Source organism: Rhinoderma darwinii, chromosome 2 (genome assembly GCF_050947455.1).
Source record: "Rhinoderma darwinii isolate aRhiDar2 chromosome 2, aRhiDar2.hap1, whole genome shotgun sequence".
NCBI classification, from domain to species: Eukaryota; Metazoa; Chordata; class Amphibia; order Anura; family Rhinodermatidae; genus Rhinoderma; species Rhinoderma darwinii.
In genome coordinates, this window is record NC_134688.1 from 456,792,264 (window position 1) to 456,818,671 (window position 26,408).

Below are 26,408 nucleotides of genomic sequence, written 5' to 3' on the forward strand. Positions count from 1 at the left end.
TTATTAGATTTTAGTTAATTTGTTGAAAATATATTTGCCCTACATTACGTTTTTATTTTTCCCCTGATTTTACTCCAAGGGTGAGGGAGGGAATGGGTGGGGGGTGGATGTCATGTTTGATGTTTTCTAAAGTTCATCTGCTGGAGAGCTCCATTTGCATTAACCTGAAATTTCTTATTTTAGAAAACCCCAAAAAATAAATTCCCATTATACCGCTAGATGAATATTTTGGGATCTCTGCTTCAAGAGCAGATATTTTGGAAGTGTTATAGAAACTCTGTTGAGTTTTGTAAAACCAGCTTTGAAAAAAAGCGATTTGTGAAATAATCTTCTATCGTCCGCCCTCCTACATCTCTATGTGATAAATAAGGCCACATATTTGGTATCCCCATGCACGGGAGAAGTGGCAGAATGTGAACGGAGATTAATTTTGACCGTGGTCTATACCGTGTGTGAAAAATGCTGGTATAAACTGACGCATTTGCTAAAAAATTGCTAATTTTATTTTGATCCATCTTATTCAAGAAACTTTCAGAAGAAAACGGGACTGTCTAAAAATATGATAAACCCCTTGAAGGAAACCTTGTGGGGTCTACTTGTGTGAATGAAGTCATTTATGGGGTGTTTCTAATGTTTCAGCAGCATTAGGCCCCCCAGAAAACAGTATGCTGCTATAAAATCAAGTGCAGAATTCCTGGACCGAAAAGGCCAAAAAGCCTCCTTTTATGCCAAGCCCTGGCACATGCCCGTGAATAAAGCACACATATTTGGTATCCCCATGCACGGGAGAAGTGGAAGAATGTGAAATGCGATGAATTTTGTCCGTGGTCCATTTTGTGTGTGAAAAAGCTAGCATAAACTGGCGCAATTGTTAAAAAAAAAAGGTAATTTTATTTTGTTCCATCTTATTCAAGAAACTTTCAGAAGAAAACTGGACTGTCTAAAAATATGATAAACCCCTTGAAGGAAACCTTGTGGGGTCTACTTGTGTGAATTAAGTCATTTATGGGGTGATTCTAATGTTTCAGCAGCATTACACCCCCCAGAAAACAGTATGCTGCTATAAAATCAAATGCAAAATTCCTGGACCAAAAAGCCTCCTTTTATGCCAAGCCCTGGCACATGCCCGCACAGCGAATAAGGCACACATATTTGGTATCCCCATGCACGGGAGAAGTGGAAGAACGTGAAAGGAGATGAATTTTGGCCGTGGTCTATACCGTGTGTGAAAAATACTAGCCTAAACTGACGCATTTGCTAAAAAAGTGCTGATTTTATTTTGTTCCATCTTATTCAAGAAACTTTCAGAAGAAAACTGGACTTGCTAAAAATATGATAAACCCCTTGAAGGAAACCTTGTGGGGTCTACTTGTGCGAATGAAGTCATTTATGGGGTGATTCTAATGTTTCAGCAGCATTAGGCCCCCCAGAAAACAGTATGCGGCTCTAAAATCAAATGCAAAATTCCTGGACCGAAAAGGCCAAAAAGCCTCCTTTTATGCCAAGCCCTGGCACATGCCCGCACAGTGAATAAGGCACACATATTTGGTATCCCCATGCACGGGAGAAGTGGAAGAACGTGAAAGGAGATGAATTTTGTCCGTGGTCTATACCGTGTGTGAAAAATACTAGCCTAAACTGACGCATTTGCTAAAAAAGTGCTGATTTTATTTTGTTCCATCTTATTCAAGAAACTTTCAGAAGATAACTGGACTTGCTAAAAATATGATAAACCCCTTGAAGGAAACCTTGTGGGGTCTACTTGTGTGAATGAAGTCATTTATGGGGTGTTTCTAATGTTTCAGCAGCATTAGGCCCCCCAGAAAACAGTATGCGGCTATAAAATCAAATGCAAAATTCCTGGACCGAAAAGGCCAAAAAGCCTCCTTTTATGCCAAGCCCTGGCACATGCCCGCACAGTGAATAAGGCTCACATATTTGGTATCCCCATGCACGGGAGAAGTGGAAGAATGTGAAAGGAGATTAATTTTGGCCGTGGTTCATACCGTGTGTGAAAAATGCTAGCATAAACCGACGCAATTGTTAAATGCTTGCATTTTTTTCCAATTTTGCCCACTTTAGTGAAAAAAAAAAAAATGATATATACTGACAAATGCCACTAAAACAAAGCCCTATCTGTCCTTTAAAAAGAGTGTAAAATTCAAAGATGAACTTTATTCACCTGCTGAGTTATAGTCATGTAAAGAAGCGCATAGCAAAATTGTGAAATTTGCTCTGGTCATTTAGCTGTAAAACAGCCTAGTCCTTAACCGGTTAAATGAACCGATGATATTAGGCAATAAACTGACTGGCTTCACTTGTCGAAGTCTACTTGGCACCAGTAGTTTTCTTAAGTAAAATATTCCAGATCTTGTTTAACCCCTTCAGGACTGAGCCTGTTTTGGCCTTCAGGACGAAGCAGATTTTTCAAATCTGACGTGTCCCTTTATGTGGTAATAACGCCGGAATGCTTTTACCTATCCAAGCGATTCTGAGATGGTTTTCTCGTGACATATTGTACTTTATGTTAGTTAAAAAATTTGGTTGATCAATTCAATATTTATTTGTAAAAAAAACACCAAGATTTGGAGAAAATTTGCAAAAATTAGCATTTTTCTAAATTTAAATGTATCTGCTTGTAAAACAGATAGTAATCCCACACAAAATAGTTACTAGTTAACATTTCCCATATGTCTACTTTAGTTTGGCATCCTTTTTTGAACATTCTTTTATTTTTCTAGGACGTTACAAGACTTAGAACTTTAGCAGCGATTTCTCATATTTTCAAGAAAATGTCAAAAGGAGATTTTTACAAGGACCAGTTCAGTTCTGAAGCGGCTTTGAGTGCCTTTATATATTAGAAAGTCCCCATAAATCACCCCATTTTGAAAACTGCACCCCCGAAAGTATTCAGAAAGTGTTTTAACCCTTTAGGCGTTTCACAGGAATTAAAGCAAAGTAGAGGTGAAAGTCACAAATTTCTTTTTTTTTTTTTTTTTTTTTTTTTTTTTTTACAAAATTCATTTGTAATACATTTTTTTTCTATACCACAGAAGGTTTTACCCGAGAAATGTAACTTATTATTTATTGCCCAGATTCTGCAGTTTTTAGAAATATCCCACATGTAGTGCGCTAATTTACTGAAATACAGGCCTCAGAAGCAAAGGAGCACCTAGTGGATTTTGGGGCCTCCTTTTTTTTTTCTTTAGCATATATTTTAGGTACCATGTCAGGTTTGAAGAGGTCTTGTGGGGCCAAAACAAAATAAAGACCCCCAAAAGTGACCATTTTGGAAACTACACCCCTCAGGGAATTTATCTAGGGGTATAGTTAGCATTTTGAACCCACAGTTTTTTTGCTAAATTTATTTAAATTAGTATGTGAAGATGAAAATCTACATTTTTTTTTTTCTGAAAAAAACGTTGACATTTTTTTCACGGGATAAAATAGAAAAAAAACACCCCAACATATGTAAAGCAATTTCTCCCGATTTTATAACAATACCCCATATGTGGTAATAAACTGCTGTTTGGACCCACAGCTGGACTCAGAAGGGAAGGAGCATCATTTGGATTTTGAAATTCTGATTTTGCTGGAATAGTTTTCAGTGCCGTGTCGCGTTTGAAATGCACTGGAGGGAACAAAATAGTGGAAACCCCCAGAAAGTGACCCCATTTTGGAAACTACACTCATCAAGGAATTTTTCTAGGGGTAAAGTTAGCATTTTGACCCCACAGTTGTTTTGCTGAATTCATTGGAATTATTCTGTAAAGGTAAAAATCTACTTTTTTTTCCTGAAAAAGGTAGCCATTTTTAATTTTTACAAGGAATAAAATAGAAAAAGCACCCCAACATTTGTAAAACAATTTCTCCCGATTACGGAAATATGCCATATGTGGTAATAAACTGCTGTTTGGACCCACAGCAAGGCTTAGAAGGGAAGGAGCGCTATTTTGTCTTTTGGAGCTCAAATTTAGCTCAAATTTGCAAAGCCCCTGAGAGGCCAAAACAGTGGAAACCCCCCAAAAGTGGAAATTACACCACTTAAAGAATCTATCTAGGGATATAGTGGGCATATAGGCCCCACAAGTCTTTTGCAGGATTTATTAGAATTAGGCCTGATTTACACGAGTGTGTGCGTTATGCGCACGCAAAAAACGCTGCGCTTTGCGTGCGCAAAATGCACTAAACAGCTGCGTGTGTCATCAGTGCATGATGGCACGGCTGCGTGATTTTCGCGCAGCCGCCATCATTATGACACTCCATTTGGATGTTTGTCTGTTTACATTCAGAGTATGACAGCTGTTGCGCGAATCACGCAGTTCGCACTGAAGTGCTTCCGTGCGACCTGCGTGGTTTTCACGCACCCATTGACTTCAATGGGTGCGTGATGCACGATAAACGATGAAATATAGAACATGTCGTGAGTTTTACGCAGCGGACTCACGCTGCGCAAAACTCACGGACTGTCTGCACTGGCCCATAGACTTGTAGAGGTCCGTGCAACCCGCGTGAAAGGCACGCGCGTCGCACGGACGTATATCACGGTCGTGTAAATGATGCCTTAGGCCCTGAAAATGAATATCAACATTTCTTCCACTAAAATGTTGCATTTTTTCAATTTCACAAAGGATAAAGGGGGAAAAAGCTGCCCAACATGTGTAAAGCGATTTCTCCCGAGTACGACAATACCCCGACAATACCCCACGTGTGGTCATAAATAGTTTTTCATTAGAAAGTAATTAACCCTTTCTGGACTGATCCATTTTTTTGTTTTCCTTTTTTAGTTTTTTCCTCCCTGCGTTCCAAGAGCCACAACTTTTTTTTTTTTTTCAGTCAAAAAAATGGTGTGAGGGCTTATTTATTGAGGGACGAGCGGTCGTTTTTATTGGTACCGTTTTTTGGTACATACAACTTTTTGAGCACTTTATATTACATATTTAGGCTGGATTCACACGAACGTGGCGTTTTTGCGGCCGCAAAAACGCGGCGTTTTGCGCGCGCAAAAATCACTTGCCAGCTCCGTGTGTCCGTGTATGATGCGCGGCTGCGTGATTTTCTCGCAGCCGCCATCATAGAGATGATTCTAGCCGACGTCAGTCACTGTCCAAGGTGCTGAAAGAGTTAACTGATCGGCAGTAACTCTTTCAGCACCCTCGACAGTGAATTCGCAACCTGTTTAAAAAAAAAAAAGAGGTTCGTACTTACCGAACTTCCCGGCCGTTGCCTTGGTGACGCGTCCTTGGTGACGCGCCTCTCTTGACATCTGGCCCCACCTCCCTGGATAACGCGGCAGTCCATGTGATCGCTGCAGCCTGTGATTGGCTGCAGCTGTCACTTGGACTGAATTGTCATCCCGGGAGGTCAGACTGGAGGAAGAAGCCGGGAGTTATTGGTAAGTCGGAACTTTTTTTTTTTTTTTACTCGTTCATGTATATTGGGATCAGAAGTCACTGTCCAGGGTGCTGAAACAGTTTAACTCTTTCTGCACCCTGGACAGTGACTATATCCGGACGTCGCGTACCGGAAATTTTTTTGCCGGCTTCGGCCAAAACGAGTTTGGCCGAACCCGGTGAAGTTCGGTTGTCCGGGTTCGCTCTTCTCAAAGACACTCCGTTTGGATGTTTGTAAATAGAAAAGCACGTGGTGCTTTTCTGTTTACATTCATCCTTTTTACAGCTCTTGCGTGAATCACGCAGTTGGCACGGAAGTGCTTCCGTGCGGCATGCGTGGTTTTCACGCACCCATTGACTTCAATGGGTGCGTGATGCGTGCAAAACGCCCAAAGAACGGACATGTCGTGACTTTTTTCCAGCGGACTCACGCTGAGCAAAAATCACGGACATGTCTGCACGGCCCCATAGACACATATAGGTGCGTGCAAATCACGTGCGTTGCACGGACTTAAGGGTAGAGCCAAGGTGACCAAAAAACAGCGTTTTTGCTGTTTTTTAAATTCTTTATTTTTCACGTGAGACGCTCCATACATCACCCCCCCCCCCCCCACACTAAGACATGCTATGTCGTGGTGCGCGAAGGGGTTAATGTGCAGCGGATGGTGCAGAGTGAAAATTTCAATTTTCCACTCATACCATGTTATGCCCAGTTTGTTCCACTGAAGACAAATACCTCATAAAATATTAACCGGGTTCTCCCGGGTATGGCGATGCCATATCTGTGGACGTAAACTGTTGTTTAGGCACGCTGCAGGGCTCAGAAGGGAGGGAGCGCCATTTGGCTTTTGGGGCGCAGATGTAGCTTGGTAGTTGTTCTGTTTGGGGTTTTACTGGTGTTTCAGTTTATAATGTGGGGGCATATGTTATCTGTGCGGGGTACATTAGGGTATGATAAGAGGGTATAATAATCCACATATATGTGGCCGGTGTCGCACTGATAAATGGCGCCCGATCTTATCTGCTTTTGGAACACTGCACATTTTGCATCGCCATTTTCTGAGAGCCAGAACTTTTTTTTTAATTTTTTCTCCACCGGAGCTGTGTGAGGGTATATTCGTTGTGGGACAATCTGTAGTTTTCATTGGTACCATTTTGGGGTACCAGAAAATTTTTTGATCACGCTTTATTACATTTTTTGGCAAGCAAGGTGACCAAAAACCATCAATTCGGACAATGTTTTTTAAATTTTTTTTTTTTATGGCCTTCACCCTGGGCTATAAATGACCATTTTACGTTATTCTGCGGATCGATAGGATTTTGGCGATACCATATGTATATAATTTTTTTATGTTTTGCAGCGTTTGTGCAATAAAATCACTTATTTGAAAAATAAAAAAAAGTTATCACTCTCAGAAAATGGTGACAAAAAATAATTTATTTTGCAGTCAAAAAAGCGGTGTAAGGGCTTGTTTTTTTGCGGGACGGGTTGTAGTTTGTATTGGTACCATTTTGGAGTACACGTGACGTTGATCACTTTTTATTGTATATTTTGGGAGGGGTGGTGACCAAAAAATTGACTTTAATGGGTTCCATCGGGGTATCTGTGGATTTACCGGAAACAATAGTACAGCATACAACGCTATTGTTGCCGGTATTTTCAGCCAGATCTGCATCAGAGGCCCCCAATGGAGCCTCTTACGCAGATGTGACAGAGGCCTGAACTGTATTTCTTTACTTTGTTTTCTGTTCAGTAGCCGTACAAACTCTAAAATGAAATTCCTTTTAAACATGTTTTTATACATTCACCTTTTCTCAACAGCTTTACAAACATGTGGTCCAGATTGTGGAAAAGTTCATCAAAAAGGTAAACTTTTACATGTTCTTGCCTTTTGCATTGTTTTTCTTTTCTTCTAAATGTGCAATGGGAGGCTTGGAGAGAAAAAAACTTAAGGCTGGGTTCACAGTTTTTTTTTGCAGCCGGAAATTTGCCTCAAAATTCAGTTTTGAAGTTTGAGGCAGATTTTCCTCTGCTTGCACGATTTTTGCTGCGTTTTTCGCCTGCGGCTATTGAGCGCAGTGGGCATAAAACTCTGCGAAATTCACTTTCTCTGCCTACCATTGATGTCACCGGGAGGTCAGAGGCGTAAACGCCCGAAGATAGGGCACCGAAGATAGGGCATGTCCCTTCTTTCTCCCGCGAGACTGGTTTACCGCTCGCGGGAAAGACTCCTCCGCCTCCCATTGAAACCAATGGGAGGCTTTTGCGGCGCGGTTTCCGCGCCAACAAACTCTGTGTGAACAGGCGCCTAGGCTGGGTTCTCAATGAGTATTTTGAAACCGCTCCTCAAAACTCGTTAAAAACCGGCCGAAAATGTCTCCCATTGATTTCAATGGGAGGCGGGGCGATTTTTCTCCCACGAGCGGTAAAACCGCCTCGTGGGAGAAAAAAGGGACATGCCCTATCTTTGCACGTTTACACCTCTGACCTCCCATTGACATCAATGGGAGGCAGAGAGAGCATATTTCGCTGAGTTTTTTGTCCGTAGCACTCAATGGCCGCGGGCAAAAAACGCAGCGAAAATCGTGACAAACGACGTGCAGGAAGGTCAAAATCTGCCTTAAAATTCCAAACGGAATTTTGAGGCAGAATTTTCCTCCTGCTAAAAACTGTGTGAACGATGCCTAAGGGTCATTTTTATTTTGGGCTCTATTTACTCTTGTACAACAAATCCAGCTATGTTTTGGTTTCCATTAAAGAACCCTGGCTGGATCCAAGGCTCAACGGATACCACAGTTGCCCGATAGACTTGTTTGTTGGGTTCCACCCCGGCTGCCTGTTTAGACGAGAAAATTAGATTCATACAGCTGCTTTTTTTTTTTTTTAATGGAAGCAGAGGCCTTTATTGCAGCTGTGAGCATAGCCTAGAATGTATAAATATATGCATAGTCCATACAAATAGTTGGCACATGATTTATTCATTCCACGGACTGTAAAGGCCCAGGGGACATACTTCACGTGTGGAAGAAAGGCTAGTCAGACATCCGCATAGGAAAGGGTTCTTTACAGTTATCACACTCAAAATGCGGAATACTGTAGCCCAAGAGGTGGTAATGGCAGATGCTATAGGGGGAATTTATCAACTTTTCTATGCCAGTTTTCTGGTGTAACAAAGTTGCAGAAGGACTCAATTTGCAGCCTTTTTCAGGTGGGTCTGCGCAAAAAGAGATCTACATCAGGCCATCAAATTTATTATAAGTTACTCCAGGAAGCTGGCGAAAATCCAATCTTCGTCAACTCCTAGCTGGCACTCTGCACTCTGTTGGACGTAGCAAGGTAGAGGCCTGTGCTGTTCCCTGTAGCTGAAATCCCCCTTTTACCCCAACTAGGCTTCACCCCCCCACTCTATGCTATTTGACATTAGATAAGCATCCTGTCCATTCTCGAATAATCTAGGAATGAATGATCGAGGGGGAATTGTCCAATTGTCATGAGGCAAAGTTGCCAACACCTGTTCAGGGGATGTCTTTCCCTACTTCTAGGTCCAAAAGCTAGGTCTTAAAGTTTGAACTTGATGAACATTTTATTTATTTTAAGTAGCTAGCACTATTAGCTGCTTTCTATAACAAATATATAAAAGGAAGATGGGGTAAAACAAAAATGCATTTTATTTGTACATCCGGTCATGATCTATTTCCTGATTAACTAGTTCTTTCTAATTTCTCACTCCACCGATAACAATTTTTTGGGGAATTTCTTTCTTTCAGTGTAGACCTGAATATAAAGTACCAGGGCTGTATGTCATTGACTCAATTGTTCGGCAATCTCGTCATCAATTTGGAATTGACAAAGATGTATTTGGACCAAGATTCATCAAGAACCTGACAGCAACTTTCCAGTGTTTGTATCTCTGTCCAACAGAAGATAAGGTAGCGCAATAACACCTTACCGTCCCTATGAAATAATCAGTTTGATATCGACACTTCTGCAGACTAACGCGTTACTGTGTAATTTGTTGAAGAGCCTCTTAAACATAACCTTGCTTAAAATTTTATATATATATATATTTTTAGTATTATAAATAGGCATTCTGGCGTTTTTTATTTTTACCTGTTCTAATTTTTTCTACTGTTTTTTCTCAGTTCGAATTGACGTGTCTTCAATTGGCTCATACTAATTTTTAACCCTAGTTGATTTTTATTGTCTTAGTTCCAGATTCTCTTGGCATCTATCTCATAATTTATTAAATATTTCTGATATACATGCAGCTAACCTTTTCTTAAACCACTTTTCTAGAGTAAGATCGTCCGGGTATTAAACTTGTGGCAAAAAAATGGAGTGTTTAGAATTGAGATCATTCAACCATTACTGGATATGGCAGCAGGTACTGCACCTGCTGAATTGGCTGATAGCTCTGCGAATGAAGAAGGTAGGACCTTTTCTATAATATGTTAAGAGCATTTAGTAAAACATTGGTTAAAGGAATTTGAAGTGACTTCCATGTCTGCAAGTGGCTTACACATTGCACTTCACATGTTAAAGTATAGAAGTTAGCATTTTTATTCGTATCTCTCGACCTATATATTTGAAACAAACAGAATAAAATTATTTTTAGAATTTTCCTGACTGACTGTAATATGTGAAACTATGTAGTCGAAACTAAAGCATAGGAAAAAAATTACAATCATTTATCCCCTTAGTGACAACAAATACGCCTTTTCAAGGGGCCTTAGGCTAGGCCGTTGCCTTTTCACGGCGGCCCAGTCTAAGTCCTGCACGGGTGTCCCGTGCAGGCTGGAGCCGGGGCTCAGTTGTCTGACTGCCTGCAGGCTGGAGCCAGGGCTTGGTTGTCTGACAGCCAGGCTCCTGCTCCAACGTCCGCGATCAAAGTTTTTACTTAGATAGCGGCCGTTTAACCCGTTAAATCTGCGGTCAATAGCAACCGCGGCATTTAATTTTAGAGAGGGAGGGAGCTCCCTCTCTCACCCATCGCATGCCCGCAAATGCAATCGCGGCCCTCCGATGGGGTGCCATGGCAGCCGGGGGCCTGATAAAAGCCCCCAGGTCTGTAAAAAATGTACGCATTTATGGCATCGCCGCAACCATAATGACTCAAACAATAAAGTTAATATGTAATTTAAACAGCAAGGTAAATGCTGTAAAAAATAAAATGCAGAAATGTGTTTTTTTTTTGTTTTTTTTTGTTTTTGTTTTTTACATTGCCCCCCAAAAAAGTCATAATAAAAGTTAATAAGTCCCATGTACCCCAAAACTACATCTCGTCCAAAAAATTACTACATTGACGGAAAAAAAAATAAAAAATTACAGCTCTTGGAAAGAGACTATGCAAAAACATTTTTAGTTCGTGTTTTTATTGTGCAACAGTCAGAAAACATAAAAAACCTGTACATATGTGGCATCTTCGTAATCGTACCGACCCATAGAATAAAAAGTGAATTCAAGAGGTAATCAAAAAATATGTATCCCAAAATGGTGCCATTAACCCCTAGGCGCACCACGACGCAACTAAGTCTGAGTGGCCAGTGTCTTATCGCACCAGGACGTACAGTTACTGCGCTGTTCCTGTCGCTGACTGTTCATCGGGAAACGGGAGGCCAGCTGACACTCCACTGTTGCCGATCAGCGGCTCATTTTCGCTGATTTCGGCAATTAACTTCTTAAATGCGGCAATCTATTGCAGTCGCCACATTTTAGGGGTTTCTAGCACATCGGCAGACCTCACAATGAAATCGTGAGGTTTGCAGATGGCGACCAGAGGCCAAGTAATGGCCTCCGTGTCTGCCATGTACGGAAGCCTACCAGGAGCAGCCTCCTGATAGACTTCCTGTCAGAGTGACGGTGTCCATGACAGTGTGCATCGGGAACCAGGAGGTCAGCTGCCCCCGACAGCTGACACTCCACTGTTGCCGATCAGCGGCTCATTGCCGCTGATTTAGGCAATTAACCCGTTAAATGTGGGGCACGATTGCGATCGCCGCATTTAGTGGGTTTGTAGCACATCAGCCGCCTCCATGCAATTGTGGGGGCTGCTGATTCTTGTGATGGCACCCGGAGGCCAGGCAACAGCCTCCGGGTCTGCTATGTATGGAAACCTAGGTAGTGTAATGTATTCTAGCAGCGATCAGAGCTTCAAGTAAAAAAAGTTAATAAAAATGTTTTACAAAAGTGTAAAAAAATAAATAAAAAAATTCCTGTAAGTCTCTTATTGGAAAAAAATAAACGTTAAACCGTACATATTTTGTATCACCGCGTTCGTAACGACCCAATCTATAAAACTGTTATTTTTCCCACATGGCGAACGCCACAAAAAAACAAACTAAAAACAATGCCAGAATCACTATTTTTTGGTCACCACCCCTCCCAAAATATAGAATAAAAAGTGATCAAAAAGTCGCATGTACCCCAATATAGTACCAATAAAAACTACACCCCATCCCGCAAAAAACAAGCCCTTACACCTCTTTTTTGACTGAAAAATAAAAGTTACGGCTCTCAGAATATGGTGACACCGCAAATAAATTTTATAAACAAGTGATTTTATTGTGCAAACGCTGCAAAACATAAACTATATACATATGGTATTGCCGTAATCGTATCGACCCGCAGAATAAAGTAAAGCTGTAATTTTTAGCGCATAATGAACGCTGTTCGAAATAAAGAATATAAAACGCCACTGTTTTTTGGTCACCAAAGCTCTAAATAAACTGTAACAAAAAGTGATCAAAACGTATGTACGAAAAAATGGTACCAATAAAAACTACAGCTCGTCCCACCAAAAATAAGCCCTCACACCGCTCAATCGATAAAAAAAAAAGTTATGGCTCTCAGAATGTGTTGACAAAAAACAATTTTTTTTATAACAAATAGTTTTTTCTTTGTAGAAATAGTAAAATTTAAAAAATAAATAAATATATATACATGCACACACACGCACACACGCACACGCACACGCGCACACGCACACGCGCACGCGCACACGCACACACACACACACACACACACACACACACACACACACCTTTTTGGTATCACCGTAATTGTACTGACCTGCAGAATAAAGTTAAGTTGTCGTTTTTACCGCACGGTAAAAATGAAACCCAAAAAGCAATGGAGGAATCACAGTTTTTCCCAATTTCACACCACAAAGCATTTTATATTCGGTTTCCCAGTACATTATATGGTACTTTAAATGGTGTCAATAGAAACTACAACCCTTCCCGCAAGAAATAAGCCCCCTAACCGCTCTATTGATGGAAAAATAAAAAAGTTATGGCGTTTGGAAGCAGGGAGTGAAAAACTAAAATGGAAAAAGTAATAAAGGATCAGTCCTGCAAAGGTTAATTAATTTCTATTAAGAAAATCAATTCCTACCACAGGTGGGGGATGGTCCTACTCGGGACAGATTTTGTTACAAATTTAGGGCGACTTTTTCTCCTTTATCCCTTGTGAAAAGGAAAAACATTCAACATTTTAGTGGACAAAAATGTTAATATTCATTTTCACGGCCTAATTCTACTAAATTCTGCAAAAAAAACCTGTGTGGTATAAATGCTCACTATAGCCCTAGAAAAATTCCTTGAGGGGTGTAGTTTCCCAAATGGGGTCACTGTTTTGGTCCCTCCAGAGCGTTGCAAACACGACATGGCACTGAAAACCAATCCAGCAAAATCTGCGCTCCAAAATCCAAATGGCGCTCCTTCCCTTCGGAGTCCTGCTGTGGGTCCAAACCGCAGTTTACCACATATGGGGTATTTCTGTAATCGGGAGAATATGCTTTACAGATGTTGGGGTGCATTTTCTTCCTTGTAAATTACAGATTTTCATTTTCACAGACAAACTCCCAATAAATATAGCAAAATACCTGTGGGGTCAACAGTCTAACTATACCCCTAGATAAATTCCTTGAGGGGTGTAGTTTCCAAAATTGGGTCACTTTTGGGGTGTTTCCACTGTTTTGGCACCACAAGACCTCTTCAAACCTGACATGGTGCCTAACATATAATCTAAAAAAAAAGCAGACCCCAAAATCCTCTAGGTGCTCCTTTGTTTGTGAGGCCTGTGTTTCAGTCCATTAGCACACTAGGGCGACATGTAGGATATTCCTAAAAACTGCAGAATCTGGGCAATAAATATTGAGTTGCGTTTCTCTGGTAAAACCTTCTGTGTTACAGAATCTTTTTTTTATTACAAATGAATTTCTGCAAAAAAAATGTGTACATGTCCCCTCTATGCTTTATTTCCTGTGAAACGCCTAAAGGGTTAAAATGGGGTGATTTATTGGGGGATTCGTTTGAAATGACAGGTTACATCGTAATCTCACGAGATTATGCTTGCCTTGCTGGAATCTCACAGAAAAGATTCAGAAGTGTCAGGATTCTGAGTACACATGACGTCCAGGCTGGTAATGATGTATATTCGCTATCAGGACACTGTAGTAATGTTAGTTTTTGTGTATGTCGCTGCACATAACGATATAATGATATCGCTAGTGCAGTGTAAATGAATGGAGAGAAGTGCATGACGCTGATTGGTCAGCGTCATACACTCTGCACGCCCACTTGGGCATTAAGAAGCTCATTAGCATAAAGCTAAAAATCGCTCATAAAGTGGTTTAAAATAGATCGGTTTCAAAATAAAAAGCATTACTGTCATCTACATTATAGCGCCAATCACCTTATGTAGGAGACAGGGCACTTATAATGTGGTGACAGAGCCTCTTTAAAGAGGCTCTGTCACCAGATTATCAAATCCCTATCTCCTGTTGAAAATGATCGGCGCTGCAATGTAGATAACAGCAACGTTTTTGTTTTTTTTTGTTTTTTTTTTTAAACGATCATTTTTGCCCAAGTTATGAGCAATTTTATATTTATACTAATGAGCTTTTCAATGGGCAACTGGGCGTGTTTTCTCGTTTTACCAACTGGGCGTGTATTGTTTTTACCAACTGGGCGTTTTGAATAAAAGTATATGACGCTGACAAATCAGCGTCATACACTTCTCATCGTTCCCATCCAGCTTCTTTCACTGCAGACACACAGCGTGACGTCACCCACAGGTCCTTCAACCTTGGCGTCGGACAGAGAAGATACATGGGCTCCAGCCGTCCGAGAGGGTAATATGCTCGTCTCTAGGAAGTTTACTATGCTTACCTGCGCACGGTGATGCTGCTGCAGATTCAACTGTACTCTCTCGGACGCCGATGTGTCTTCTCTCTTCCGACGCCAAGGTTGAAGGACCTGTGGGTGACGTCACGCTGTGTGTCTGCAGTGAAAGAAGCTTGGTGGGAATGATGACGTCACCCACAGGTCCTTCAACATTATTACCCTGAAAAGAAGCTGGGTGGGAACGATGAGAAGTGTATGACGCTGATTCGTCAGCGTCATACACTTCTATTCACAACGCCCAGTTGGTAAAAACACAATACACGCCCAGTTGTCAATTGAAAAGCTCATTTGCATAAATATAAAATTGCTCATAACTTGGGCAAAAATGATAGTTTTTCCAAAAAATATTGCAAAAAGATATTGCAGCGCCCATCACATTCAATAGGAGATAGGGATTTGATAATCTGGTGACAGAGCCTCATTCCCTTTTCAGAAGTGTTCTTTTACAACCTGCTGCTGCAGTTTGAATTCTAAAGGGCATCTGCCACCAGGTTCATAAAGTCGTGACCGTTCCCCTGATTCCAGCACTAGACGCTTCGCTCACTTTACAGTATTTATTTTTTGCCCCAATTGATATATAGTCATGGGTACATGCTACACTAGACTCCTTACCGCAGTTGGAGGAACTACAAGCGGCTATAGGGATACTAGCCAGTGAAAAGGCGCCGGGGCCGGATGGTCTCCCGGTGGAAGTTTTTAAGGAATATGGGGAGGAGCTTGCGCCGCAGTTATTGGCCACTCTTTTAGATAGCTTCGATAGGGGGCGGCTTCCAGAAACAATGTATGAAGCGACTATAGTAGTTCTGCCTAAAGAGGGGAAGGATCCTCAGCTCCCGGGCTCCTATAGACCAGTCTCACTGCTGACGGCGGATATTAAAATCATGGCGAAAGTATTGGCGCTTCGACTAGCTAAAGTAGTAGCTGGGGTGGTACACGGAGATCAGGCCGGCTTTATGCCATCCAAATCGACGGCGGTGAATCTGAGACGGCTGTTCTTGAATTTACAAGTTCTGCCGGATAATTGTGGGGGGAGAGCCATAATGTCCTTAGATGCGGCTAAAGCATTCGATTGCGTGGAATGGAATTATTTGTGGTCAGTTCTGGGAAAAATGGGATTTGGTCCTAATTATATAAAATGGGTAAAGTTGTTGTATGTGGCCCCGACAGCAAGGATAAGGGTGAATGGGGTGCTATCGGATCGGTTTGCGCTGGAGCGGGGAACGCGTCAGGGATGTCCATTATCTCCATTGTTGTTCGCGTTGGCGGTGGAACCCTTGGCGTGTGCAGTGAGACAACATGAACATATTCAGGGGTTGAGGTATGGGGGGGTGGAGGAAAGAATTGCACTATACGCAGACGATATGCTGTTATTCATGGCAGATACCGAGCGCACACTACCGTTAGTGATGGCCCTCATTAAAAGGTTTGGGAAATATTCAGGATTACTCATTAATTGGTCAAAATCGGCCCTAGTGCTCATGGATCCGGGGGTTATCCAGAATGGGGAAGAGGAGGTGGAGATACCTGTGGTTACGGAGTTTAAGTATTTGGGGGTGAGGGTGAGGGTGACGGCGAAAGTGCAGGATTATATGTCCCTTAATGTAATGCCACTGTTAACAACGATAAAAGCCAAAGTAGAGGCGTGGAATAAGTTACTGCTATCGGCTCTGGGTAGGACAAATTTGATTAAAATGATCCTTATGCCCCAGGTGCTGTATGTCCTACATAACTCACCGGTATGGATCCCCAAATATTGGTTCAGGAGATTGCATAACCTTTTTAGGGACCTAGTATGGAAGAAGGGAGTACCTAGGATTAAACTGGAGAAATTACAGCTGCCAAAGGAGGAGGGGGGCCTGGCTGTGCCCAATGCCTGGGTGTATTATTTAGCTGCCCAATGTCAGCATTTCTGGGGGTGGGAGCAGGAAGAGACATGGGGGTCCAGTGCGCGCATCCTATCATATCTGGGGGGGGGGGAGAACCCGTTGGCAGGACTGGAAGCGCACAGCTATAAACGGATGGCGAGTACCAGACCTACTCTGCTTCTCATACACAGGGTGTGGTGGCAGTGCAAGCAATTGCTGGGGATAGGAGAGTGCACTAAATATACACCACTCTGGAGGAATGCTTATTTGGGGGAATTGGGTAAATTGGAAGGGATGCAGGGGTGGGAGCAGCAAGGCATAATACGATTGAGTCAGTTGTACGAGGGAGACATACTCAAATCTTTTCAACAACTGAGGGAGGAGTTTCAACTGGACTCCCGCATGTTCTATCAGTACCTGCAGATTCGGCACGCTGTGCAGACACAAGCGGTCAGTGTGGACCTGACGATGCATGCAGCGGGGGTGTTGGAGCATATTGCAAAAGCAGTAACATCAAAAGGATTAATTTCATTGGTTTATCGCAGGTTATTGGTGGAACATCTGGGAGATCCTATGGCACCAGTGAAAGCTATATGGGAGAGGGATGTGGGTCCTATTACAACAGACCACTGGGAGGCGGTATTGGCAGCAACATGTACTTTGTCCATTAATGTAGCACAACGGAGATCGCAGTTGTTTCTGATTCATAGGGTGTATAGGACCCCGTGGGTGCTGAAACAAATGGGATTAAGAGAAGATGCCAAGTGCCCTAGGTGCCCGGAAGAAAAAGCAGACATTCTTCATATGTTCTGGACATGCGGGAGGCTGGGGAGTCTGTGGACGGAAATATTGGAACTAGTGGGGAGAGTGTTTGAGGTACAGATCCCATGGGATCCTGTGGTAATGCTGCTAGGGTATGTTGGAGATTTGGTGGGAGATAGGATGTCAGGGCTGGCAATTGCTAAAATACTGTATCAAGTTCGGAAAGGAATAGCAAAGCACTGGCTGGATGCGGAGCCACCATCAAAACAAGAAATCATAGGGGCACTTAACTCACAGGTTCTGATGGAATATAGGATATACTCCAAGAGGGGGTCCAGGGGCAAGTTTGACAAACAATGGGCTAGGTGGATTGATCAATCTGGGTATGCTTCTGTGGAGCTAATGACACTAAGGCAACAAGTGCAGGTATAGGGCCACTGACGGGGGGGTGCATAAGGGGAGAGGATCGGAAAAGTTGTATTGAATAGACCGGCTGGGGGGATACAGGGGGGAGTTGGGGGGAAGGGAATGTTTGGTTTAATGCAAAGAATTGGGTCTGTTGAAATTTACTTGTATACTGTTTGAGAACGTACAATGACCTGTAATAATGTGGAGTTTTTTTGAATAAAATTGAACTGATTAAAAAAAAAAAAGACTCCTTACCGCAGTCATGTTTTAGCCATAAAAATGGATAAACCTCATTCAGATCAACCTGTTAAGTGGCTAATAATACACCATTTTTATTGAACCGTTCCAGGCGTTTAAACCGTAAACATGGCTTTTATAAATGGTTGTGCTTGCGAGCAGTGATTGTTGTGCAAGACAACGAACAACTGTATAGCCATTAAAATGTGTGATTTACAGTTAACAAAGATGTAATTTTTTTTGCAGGAGCTTCTCCCCCTCCTCCTACAATGCCTTTAGACCCTCAGGATGAGCCCCCCAGCTCTGTTCCTGCTGTGTCTGTTCCTCAATTACCCAACTCAGATGCTTTTGCTGCTGTAGCTCAGTTGTTTCAGAGCAGCCAAGGGCAGCAGGTAAGTCACTACCCCCGCCAACACCTTTTGTGGTGTATTTATTTATTTATCCCCCTGCCTTTTTGTTTACTTGCAAGTCATTAGTAGTATTTGTCCTAAATTTGCATCTGTTTATCAGAAAATATTACAAGTAGATTTCTTTTCAGTGTCATTGGTGAACACAGATGACATTGGGTATATATGCTGCTGCCACTAGAAGGCAGACACCAAGTAAGAAAAGTATTTGCTCCTCCTACCGGACTATACCACTCCTGCAGACACTGCGATAACCTGCATACTTACCCTCCTGGGGAGGGGAGGTATGCTGAAGGGGTAAACCTGCTGGGTGCCTAGCAGCAAAACATGAGCGATTACACCAAGGAGGTGTACAGTATACACTAGCCCACCACCACTACCCAGAGGTGAAAGTTGTTTTTTCTTGGCATTCCTATCCCTTTTTAAATTTTCTCTGGGGATCTTACAGCATGAGGTGTTCTTTTGTACTCCTCCCCTCTAGCTCCTACAACTCCTCTCGACTCTGAAGCTCCTCACAGGCACAAAGCTCACAGCTTGTTATCGCCTGCTTCTCGGCGGATGAGGCACTTTTTGCACCACTTGTGTAGGCCTGAAATAGAAGTGTATGATGCTGACGAATCCGCATCATCCACTTCTCTTTGTTAACACCCAGCTTCTGGCAGTGCACAGACACACAGCGTGTTCTCCAGAGATCACGCTGTGACGTCACTTCCTGCCCCAGGTCCTGCATCGTGTCGGACGATCGAGGACACATCGGCACCAGGCGACAGAAACTACATAGACTTACCTGCAAACGCCGCTGCTGCTGCAGAATCAACTGTAGCCTCTGTCGCCTGGTGCCGATGTGTCCTCGCTCGTCCGACACGATGCAGGACCTGGGGCAGGAAGTGACGTCACAGCGTGATCTCTCGAACACGCTGTGTGTCTGTGCACTGCTAGAAGATGGGTGTTAACGAAGAGAAGTGGATGATGCTGATTCGTCAGCATCATACACTTCTATTCACAACGCCCAGCTAGTAAAACAAGTAAAAACGCCCAGATGTACACACACAATACACGCCCAGTTGTACATAACTTTAAACACGCCCAGTTGTACTTAAGAGAGGCTCATTTGCATAAATATAAAAATGGTCATAACTTTAAAAAAACCGTTACTGTTATCTACATTGCAGTGCTGATCTGCTGCAATACGAGATAGGGGTTTGAAAATCTGGTGACAGAGCCTCTTTAAGTGTCCTCTCCCAGGAGTGATTTGATCAGGTGCCTCCACAATAACATATTCAGGGGTTTTATTCAAACCTCTTTGTAGTTCTCAAGAAGGATGTAATAGAATGCCCTATTCTGGATTTGATTCGCCGCTACCAGTATGTCAAGGTCTGACTACTTTGATTGGGAACTCTGCGTTGTTCGCGTCCGTGAAGCTAGTAGAATTTCTATTGGTGGAAATGAAGGATGCATACCTGCACAGTTCTCTGTGCATCCTATCAGATTTTCCTTTACTTTGTGATCCAGGCTTGCCATTACCAATTTCTGGCATTCCCATTTTTAGCCAGTCAACGGCCCCACAGGCTCCCGGGCAGTGGTAAACATTCCCTATCTCGATGACATTATAGTCCTGACCCCACGTTGATCAGCCCAGCTAGGGAGTTTTCAAGTAACTCTGGACACCTTGTCTCGCTACTGCTGAATTATCAACCCCCCCTTAATGCTTTTATCTTTCTGGGCATGTGTTTTGACAAAGCTCAGCCGAAGACAGACTCCACCCTACAACAGGGGCTTCGGGCCTATCCATGCTAAATGGCTAGCTTACCCTACCCTGTGGCTCTAGTGCCATACTCTGGGAAAGATGTAGGGGGAACGTGAAAAAGTTCCACTCTTCTGTTCCTTTACCTGATCATAAGGAAGATCAAGGGAGAAGGCATGCTAACGGTTCCTATCACTCCAAATTGGCCTCGATGGGCATGATACACTGATTTGGTCTCTTCTGTCTGACTCCTCTCAGAGAGGATCTTCTTTCCTAGGGTCCTCTCCAAAATTGTAAGGTCTTCACTTAATGTCATGGCTGTCTACTCCAAGCAAGTCATTCAAACCATGCTCAAAGCTGGAAAACAGTCTTCCTCTTGGATCTGCTATATAACATAGAAGAGCCTTTGCTTTAGCTCCATTTAAGTAAAAACAAAAACGACTTCTAAGGGTAAGGTGTCTTCCCTTTCTATTTTTATTCCAATGGCTGCTGGAGGCCAAGTTAACTGTCTAACTTTCTGCAAGGGGTGGCCCAAACAGCCCCACCCCCCCAATTGGAAGTTTCTTCACAAACCATGTTTGCGCATTGAAAACTTCTTTTGTACAGCCTTCTATCCGATGCTTCCTTTTTGTCATTCTGGACAGTCCCAGACATTGTCTGGCATCCTCCAAGTCCACCATAGCCCTCTGTGTTCAGTCCACCATTAGCGAGGCATATCGGACAAAGGTCAGGGAACCTCTTTTGTAGATGTTTACTACTGATTTTCCCCATCATGATTCTTCCGGTTCATTTTTGGTTCACAGTTTTCTTTATTAGTTATGTCAGTTTGTGTTCCTCTGCTTCTTCTACTGCTTATATACAAGCTGGTTAGCTCAGTGTCTGCAGGAGGGGGCATAACCTGGTAGGAGGAGCTAAGTTTGCTTGGTTTCCGCCACCAAGTGGCGGCAGCAGCATATTACCCAAGATCATCTGTGTCACCCAATGAACATGAAATGAAAGGGAATTTGCGATATGTTTAATAATAATGGAATGTGTGTGTTTTGTCTGGCACCTATAGCAAACACTTTTTTTTACAAGTAACTGAAACATGGAACTGAAATTGCTTTGCAGTTATTAGTCAAGTTGTCCAGGTGTCACTACATAAAAATAAAGGCTTCACATCATAAGGGACATCTCCCTATTTTGCGTTCATTGCAATATCCACACCAAAAATGCACTTAATTTCAGCTGTTACATTTTGAAAACCAAAGTGGAAAGATGTTTGTTGTATACATATGCAATTTAATGAAAATAAAGGAGCACAGATAAGATCAACTAAAGGTGTCAGTAGGTTGAAAGCTATGCCTCTCGCATAATAAGCCAAAAAGCATAGATATGATTGCTTTGAGTGAAGCTATTATACATATGCTGTGTAAAATTGTGTTGGCAGTTCATTACTTTAATACATGTTAGTCTACGCTTTAGGCTTCGTTCACATCTGCGTCAGGGCTCCGTTCCGTCTGAGCTTTCCGTCCGAACGGAGCCCTGACTGACACAAACAGAAAACAGAGGTTTCAGTTTCCATCACCATTGATTTCAAATGGGACGGACCCGGTGCCAATGGTTTTTGTCTCAGTTGTGCAGGGATTCCGTTGTTTTGACTGAATCAATAGCGTAGTCGACTACGCTACTGATTCCTTCAAAGTGACAGATCCCCTGCACTACTGAGACATTTGGAAACTATTGGCACCGGATCCGTCACCATTGAAATGGTTTCCGTTTGTGTCAGTCAGGGCTCCGTTCCGATTGAAAGCTCTGTCGGAACAGAGCCCTGACACAGATGTGAACGAAGCCTTAGTATTACATTTAGTTCTGATTAGTTGGTTATACGGTTTTTGTTAACTTTTTTTATACTGATTTGCATCTCATTGTAAAGCTTCAGCAGATTCTGCAGACCTTCCAGCAGCCCCCAAAACCACAATCTCCAGTTGGTGATGAAAATGTTTATGCTCAAGTACAAGCAATTTCTTCTCAAATGAACCCATCGTCACACCAGACTGAGAGGAAAACTGCTTTTGACAAGGTGACTTTTTTGAATTATCTGTACACCAGAGCTTACATTCTCATTTGTAAGCAATGTATGAACCAGTGTTTTTCTCTCAGTTACTTGACAGATTTGATTACGATGATGAACCTGAAGCCGCTGAGGATCAAAAAAAAGAAGCGTCAAGCCCATTGCCTTCACCGCCTCACCCGGCTTTGTAAGTACAGATATTCAGTAATAACCTGAATCTAATGACCTAAACTGTTTCTGCTTAAGTAGGAGCTGTTGTATGTTCGTATGAATGGCTTATAAAATGATGGGGAAAATGTTTTTCCCATGTGTTACGGTTTGTTTGGGCCATAGTGTCTTCAGGGCATTGTTCAGGAGCTTTTGAACTATACGCCGAATGTGACCACATTATCAAGTTGTTTTTTTGTGTTTTTTTTTTTTTTTTGCATTATAAGCACAAGCTCTGAAGGACCTGTGTACCCTGTATTTAAAATAAAAAATGTATATTTATTTGGACACGCAGGAGGTAAAGTTAGAACTTGTAAGCTTTTTAAGATTACTCATATTTTCTTGTGCTCTTTGTATTGCAGTCAGTTTCTTGGAGATGCCATGCAGCCCCCTGTATCGTTTGCACAAATTCCTAACATGGATCAGTTTCATGCAGTACAGTCACGGATGATGGGGATGCCTCAGGAGCATTTACTCAGTCAAGTATGTTCTATAAGCGAATAAACTTCATTTTTAATGTGGGACTAATTTCCTCTCCAGTCAATTTGGCTTATGCTGTTGTTTTTGTTTTTTTTATAGACCCCTGTTCCGCCAACTGGACAAATGCTTGGCTTTGGAATGGTTTCAGCTCAATCTTACTCTAGCATGGTTCCACCTGTAGTTTCCCAGGCATCTCCACAGCCATTTCTGCCAGTTTCTTTTTCAATTCAGCAGAATGATGTACAGATGGTTAAAGAGTCTCAACAGGTAATTGTAATCATAGAAGGTTATGCACTTGGGAAGGGAAAATACATGTCACCATTACATACCAATTGGGAAAACACTGGGTCAAACTGACATGGAAATGGATTTAGGAATATTAGTAGACCGTAAAACTTTCTGTAACAACAATTGGCAGGCTACTTCTTCCAAGGCAAATAAGATCATGGAAATCATCATAAGGGGCATAGATGCAAATGAGAACATAGTTCTACCACTTTATAAATCACTGGTCAGACCGAACATGGAATATTGTGTACCGTTTTGGGCACCTGTGTGCAAGAAATACCTAGAAAAGCTGGCCTTAGGGGTCATTTCTAGACTTTCCCACACCATGGTTGAGTCTTTGGAGCGCTTTCTGTCTCAAATATCTGTTTTTAAAACTTATGCATACATGGTTTCCTTTCTAGAAGGGCTTAGTCTGAAAATTGTCTGTTTCAACCTCTGTGAAATCCCCCTGTGATTCCCGATGCTGTCAAACATCATCACCTCATTCGACTTGCAGATGCGGCATCCCTTAGTGACCCTCTTTGACTAGCTCCGTGCCTGTGGGCAGCGAATATCCTGTAGTATTCAGTCTGTGTTGTAAGAGGCAGACACTTCTACTAATAGCAGCAGAGTCTCTACCAAGAATTTTTTTTCTTTTTTATTTTTTTCTCTTTCATTGTGGAATATTTATAGTCCGTGTCCCTTTGGCGGGTGAACATTGCCGTATGCTCAGGAACTGTTATCCCGCTTGTCCTCTTAGGCAGGTTGGACAAGAGTGCTAGCTCCTCTGTCAACCACCAGCCTAAAACACCTCTCGCACCAGCGTCCCCATAGTAAAGGCGGTAACACTGAGGGGGTGCTCCTGCTGGTCTGAAAGCTGGATGAGTGTTACACCCCCCCCCCCCCCCTCCGCCCCAAAAGAGAAAAACAACCACTGCTTGAGTAATGTATGCTCCAATAGCGCTCTGGCGTACTTTAGTCCTTATCTTCTTGGGGGATCATGCATCTCTCCTGATTAGCTGGTCTCCTCACATGACCACCAGCGGCCAATTGCTGAGCTCCGTGGGCAGGGCTTCAGTGTTCCCTTTTGTTATCCTCCATTTGAACGGATGCTACTGGGGACACGGGGGCACCTCAACAGAGCTGCTGCTTCTGGCCTCGAGGACACTATCACAACTTGAAAGCTGGTAGAATCAGCCCTTGATTCTCTATTCCCCCTACAGTTGCCTTAGGAAAACTGACTTAGCGCCTGTAGGCTAATGGAACACGCTTCTCTAGCAGCACTAGGTGAAGCAGCCATTACTCCCTAATTAGGAGCATTCCTTGCTACGCAGTTCGACCTTTTTTCCTTTTCACTGCTTCAGTATGAAGTAACATTCTCCACTGCCATGTCTGACACTGGCGTGAGGGTTCCCCTTTAGACTACTTTTTCCATTTTTTTTATTTTTTTTAAATACTTTTTATTGAGATTTTCAAATATGATTTTTTTTTGTTGGGAGAGCAGAAGGGAAGGGGAGCCATATAAAACAGAATAATACAGTATATACATTTACAGACGTCCATTTTTTTTATTTTTTTTAAATACTTTTTATTGAGATTTTCAAATATGATTTTTTTTTGTTGGGAGAGCAGAAGGGAAGGGGAGCCATATAAAACAGAATAATACAGTATATACATTTAACAGACGTTTCAAAGTCCAGCGGAAAAGCATGCACTATAAAATGATGAGTACAATCATGCATGGTGATCTTTGCCACTTATCTCTGCTCAAAGTGCAATACTAAATTTCCTTGTGGTCAGTTTATTTCCTCCATGTAATGCATGCTGACCTAGTCAAATGCCTGCAGCCTCTGCACTCCTGCCACCCCCAGTGTCGCTCACCCCCAGATGTGATTCTGGAATGGGCTAACTTCCTTTTCCGGACTGTTGATAACCTGGCAAACATTTAGTCCATCTTCGGTGGCAAGTCGTCTGCTCTTGTTCTGCCCTTCCTCATATGGACTCACCATCTATGTCGACCCCCGCAAGCGAGCTAGAGCTTCTCATTTCACTTCATTTTCGCCGTCCTCTTCTGTTTCACGACCCCCATGTGGGCAGGGTAATTCTGGCCCTGAAATCGGGTCTGCTGCCTTCTCTCCTCCTAGAGAAGTTCTGTCTGGTGAATTATCTGATTTTTCTTCGGATCCAGTTGGTAGGGGTTCTACCCCTCTTCCCACCTCGGTGGAGGTGCTAATTAGAAGGGGTTACAGAGAAATCGTGAGAGGTGGTATCGAGAGAGAACTTCTTGGCATCATTAACTGTAGGCAATGGGTAACATTGATGTATTATGCGTTTTTTTTTTTTGTTTTTTGTTTTTTTATGATTGTACCTCACCTTTTAGAATTACCTGTAATAGAAGAATTCAGCAGTCACAGCATAGATGACACTTCTGTTAACACCTCTAATATCCCCATCCACTTATTGTCAATCTGTTATCAAAAGGTTTGAACTTTTGTATAAAGAATAAGTTTGATTATGCTATGTTTGAATTATATGTGGCGTTACGTAAATTACAGCTGCATAAATATTATACTCAAAATCTATCTGAAAAAAGTCTAAAATGTGAACATCCCTTAAGGTGAATTACCTGCATATTTAGGTCCACTAGGTTTTAGGCCTCATGCACACGACCGTAGTGTTGTGCACGGCCGTGTGCATTCATTTCTATGAACCTGGATTGCAAAATGTGGCCGTAATAAGACATGTCCTATCTTTTTGCGGTCCAGGCTCCCGGGCAATACACGGACCGTGGAATGCACTGTCGTGTGCATGGGCCCATTGAAATGAATGGGGCCACGATTCACACGCAGATTTGCGGGTGAATTGCGGCCGCAAAGAAAGGTTCGTGTGCAATGGAGCCTTGGTAAAATTCTCATGTAGACTACCAAGTCTTGCAGTGTTTCCGAGTCACTGGTAGAGGTAATGGGTGTAGATATATCTGATGAAACTACAGTGCTTTAAGGGTGGGATTACAGGGGTTTTCCCACTAGACATTTGACACATCCACAGGATATGTCATAAATGTCAGAAAGATGCGGGTCCCAGCTCTGAGACCCGCATCTATCTCCAGAACGGGGCCCCCTAAACCCCGTTCAGCTGCTGCGTGTTGCGGCTGAATTAGGTGTTTTCCGACAATGAAAAACGTTACATGGTCGTGAGTTGCGTAACTCAGTTGTGGGGTTTACTTAAGTCTCATAGAACTTAATGGTAGTTACGGAACACACGACCATATAATGTTTTTCATGGTCGGAAAAGACCTCATTCAGCCGCAACACACATCGGCTGAATGGAGTATAGGGGGCCCCGTTCTGGAGATAGGTGCGGCTCCCAGAGGTGGGCCCCGCATCTATCTGACACTTG

The 26,408-nt window shown here is 42.6% G+C and overlaps 1 protein-coding gene across 1 annotated transcript in view; it reads left to right on the top strand.

Annotated features, from left to right (window-relative positions):
- The window catches only part of SCAF4 (SR-related CTD associated factor 4), a 176,884-nt gene that overhangs the window by 65,476 nt on the left and 85,000 nt on the right, over positions 1–26,408 (top strand). The window contains exons 3-10 of the mRNA XM_075854538.1: positions 7,216–7,260; positions 9,162–9,323; positions 9,691–9,823; positions 18,098–18,243; positions 21,918–22,064; positions 22,145–22,242; positions 22,625–22,745; positions 22,842–23,009. Coding sequence (XP_075710653.1) covers positions 7,216–7,260; positions 9,162–9,323; positions 9,691–9,823; positions 18,098–18,243; positions 21,918–22,064; positions 22,145–22,242; positions 22,625–22,745; positions 22,842–23,009 — 1,020 coding nt within the window. The remainder of the gene's footprint in view (positions 1–7,215; positions 7,261–9,161; positions 9,324–9,690; positions 9,824–18,097; positions 18,244–21,917; positions 22,065–22,144; positions 22,243–22,624; positions 22,746–22,841; positions 23,010–26,408) is intronic.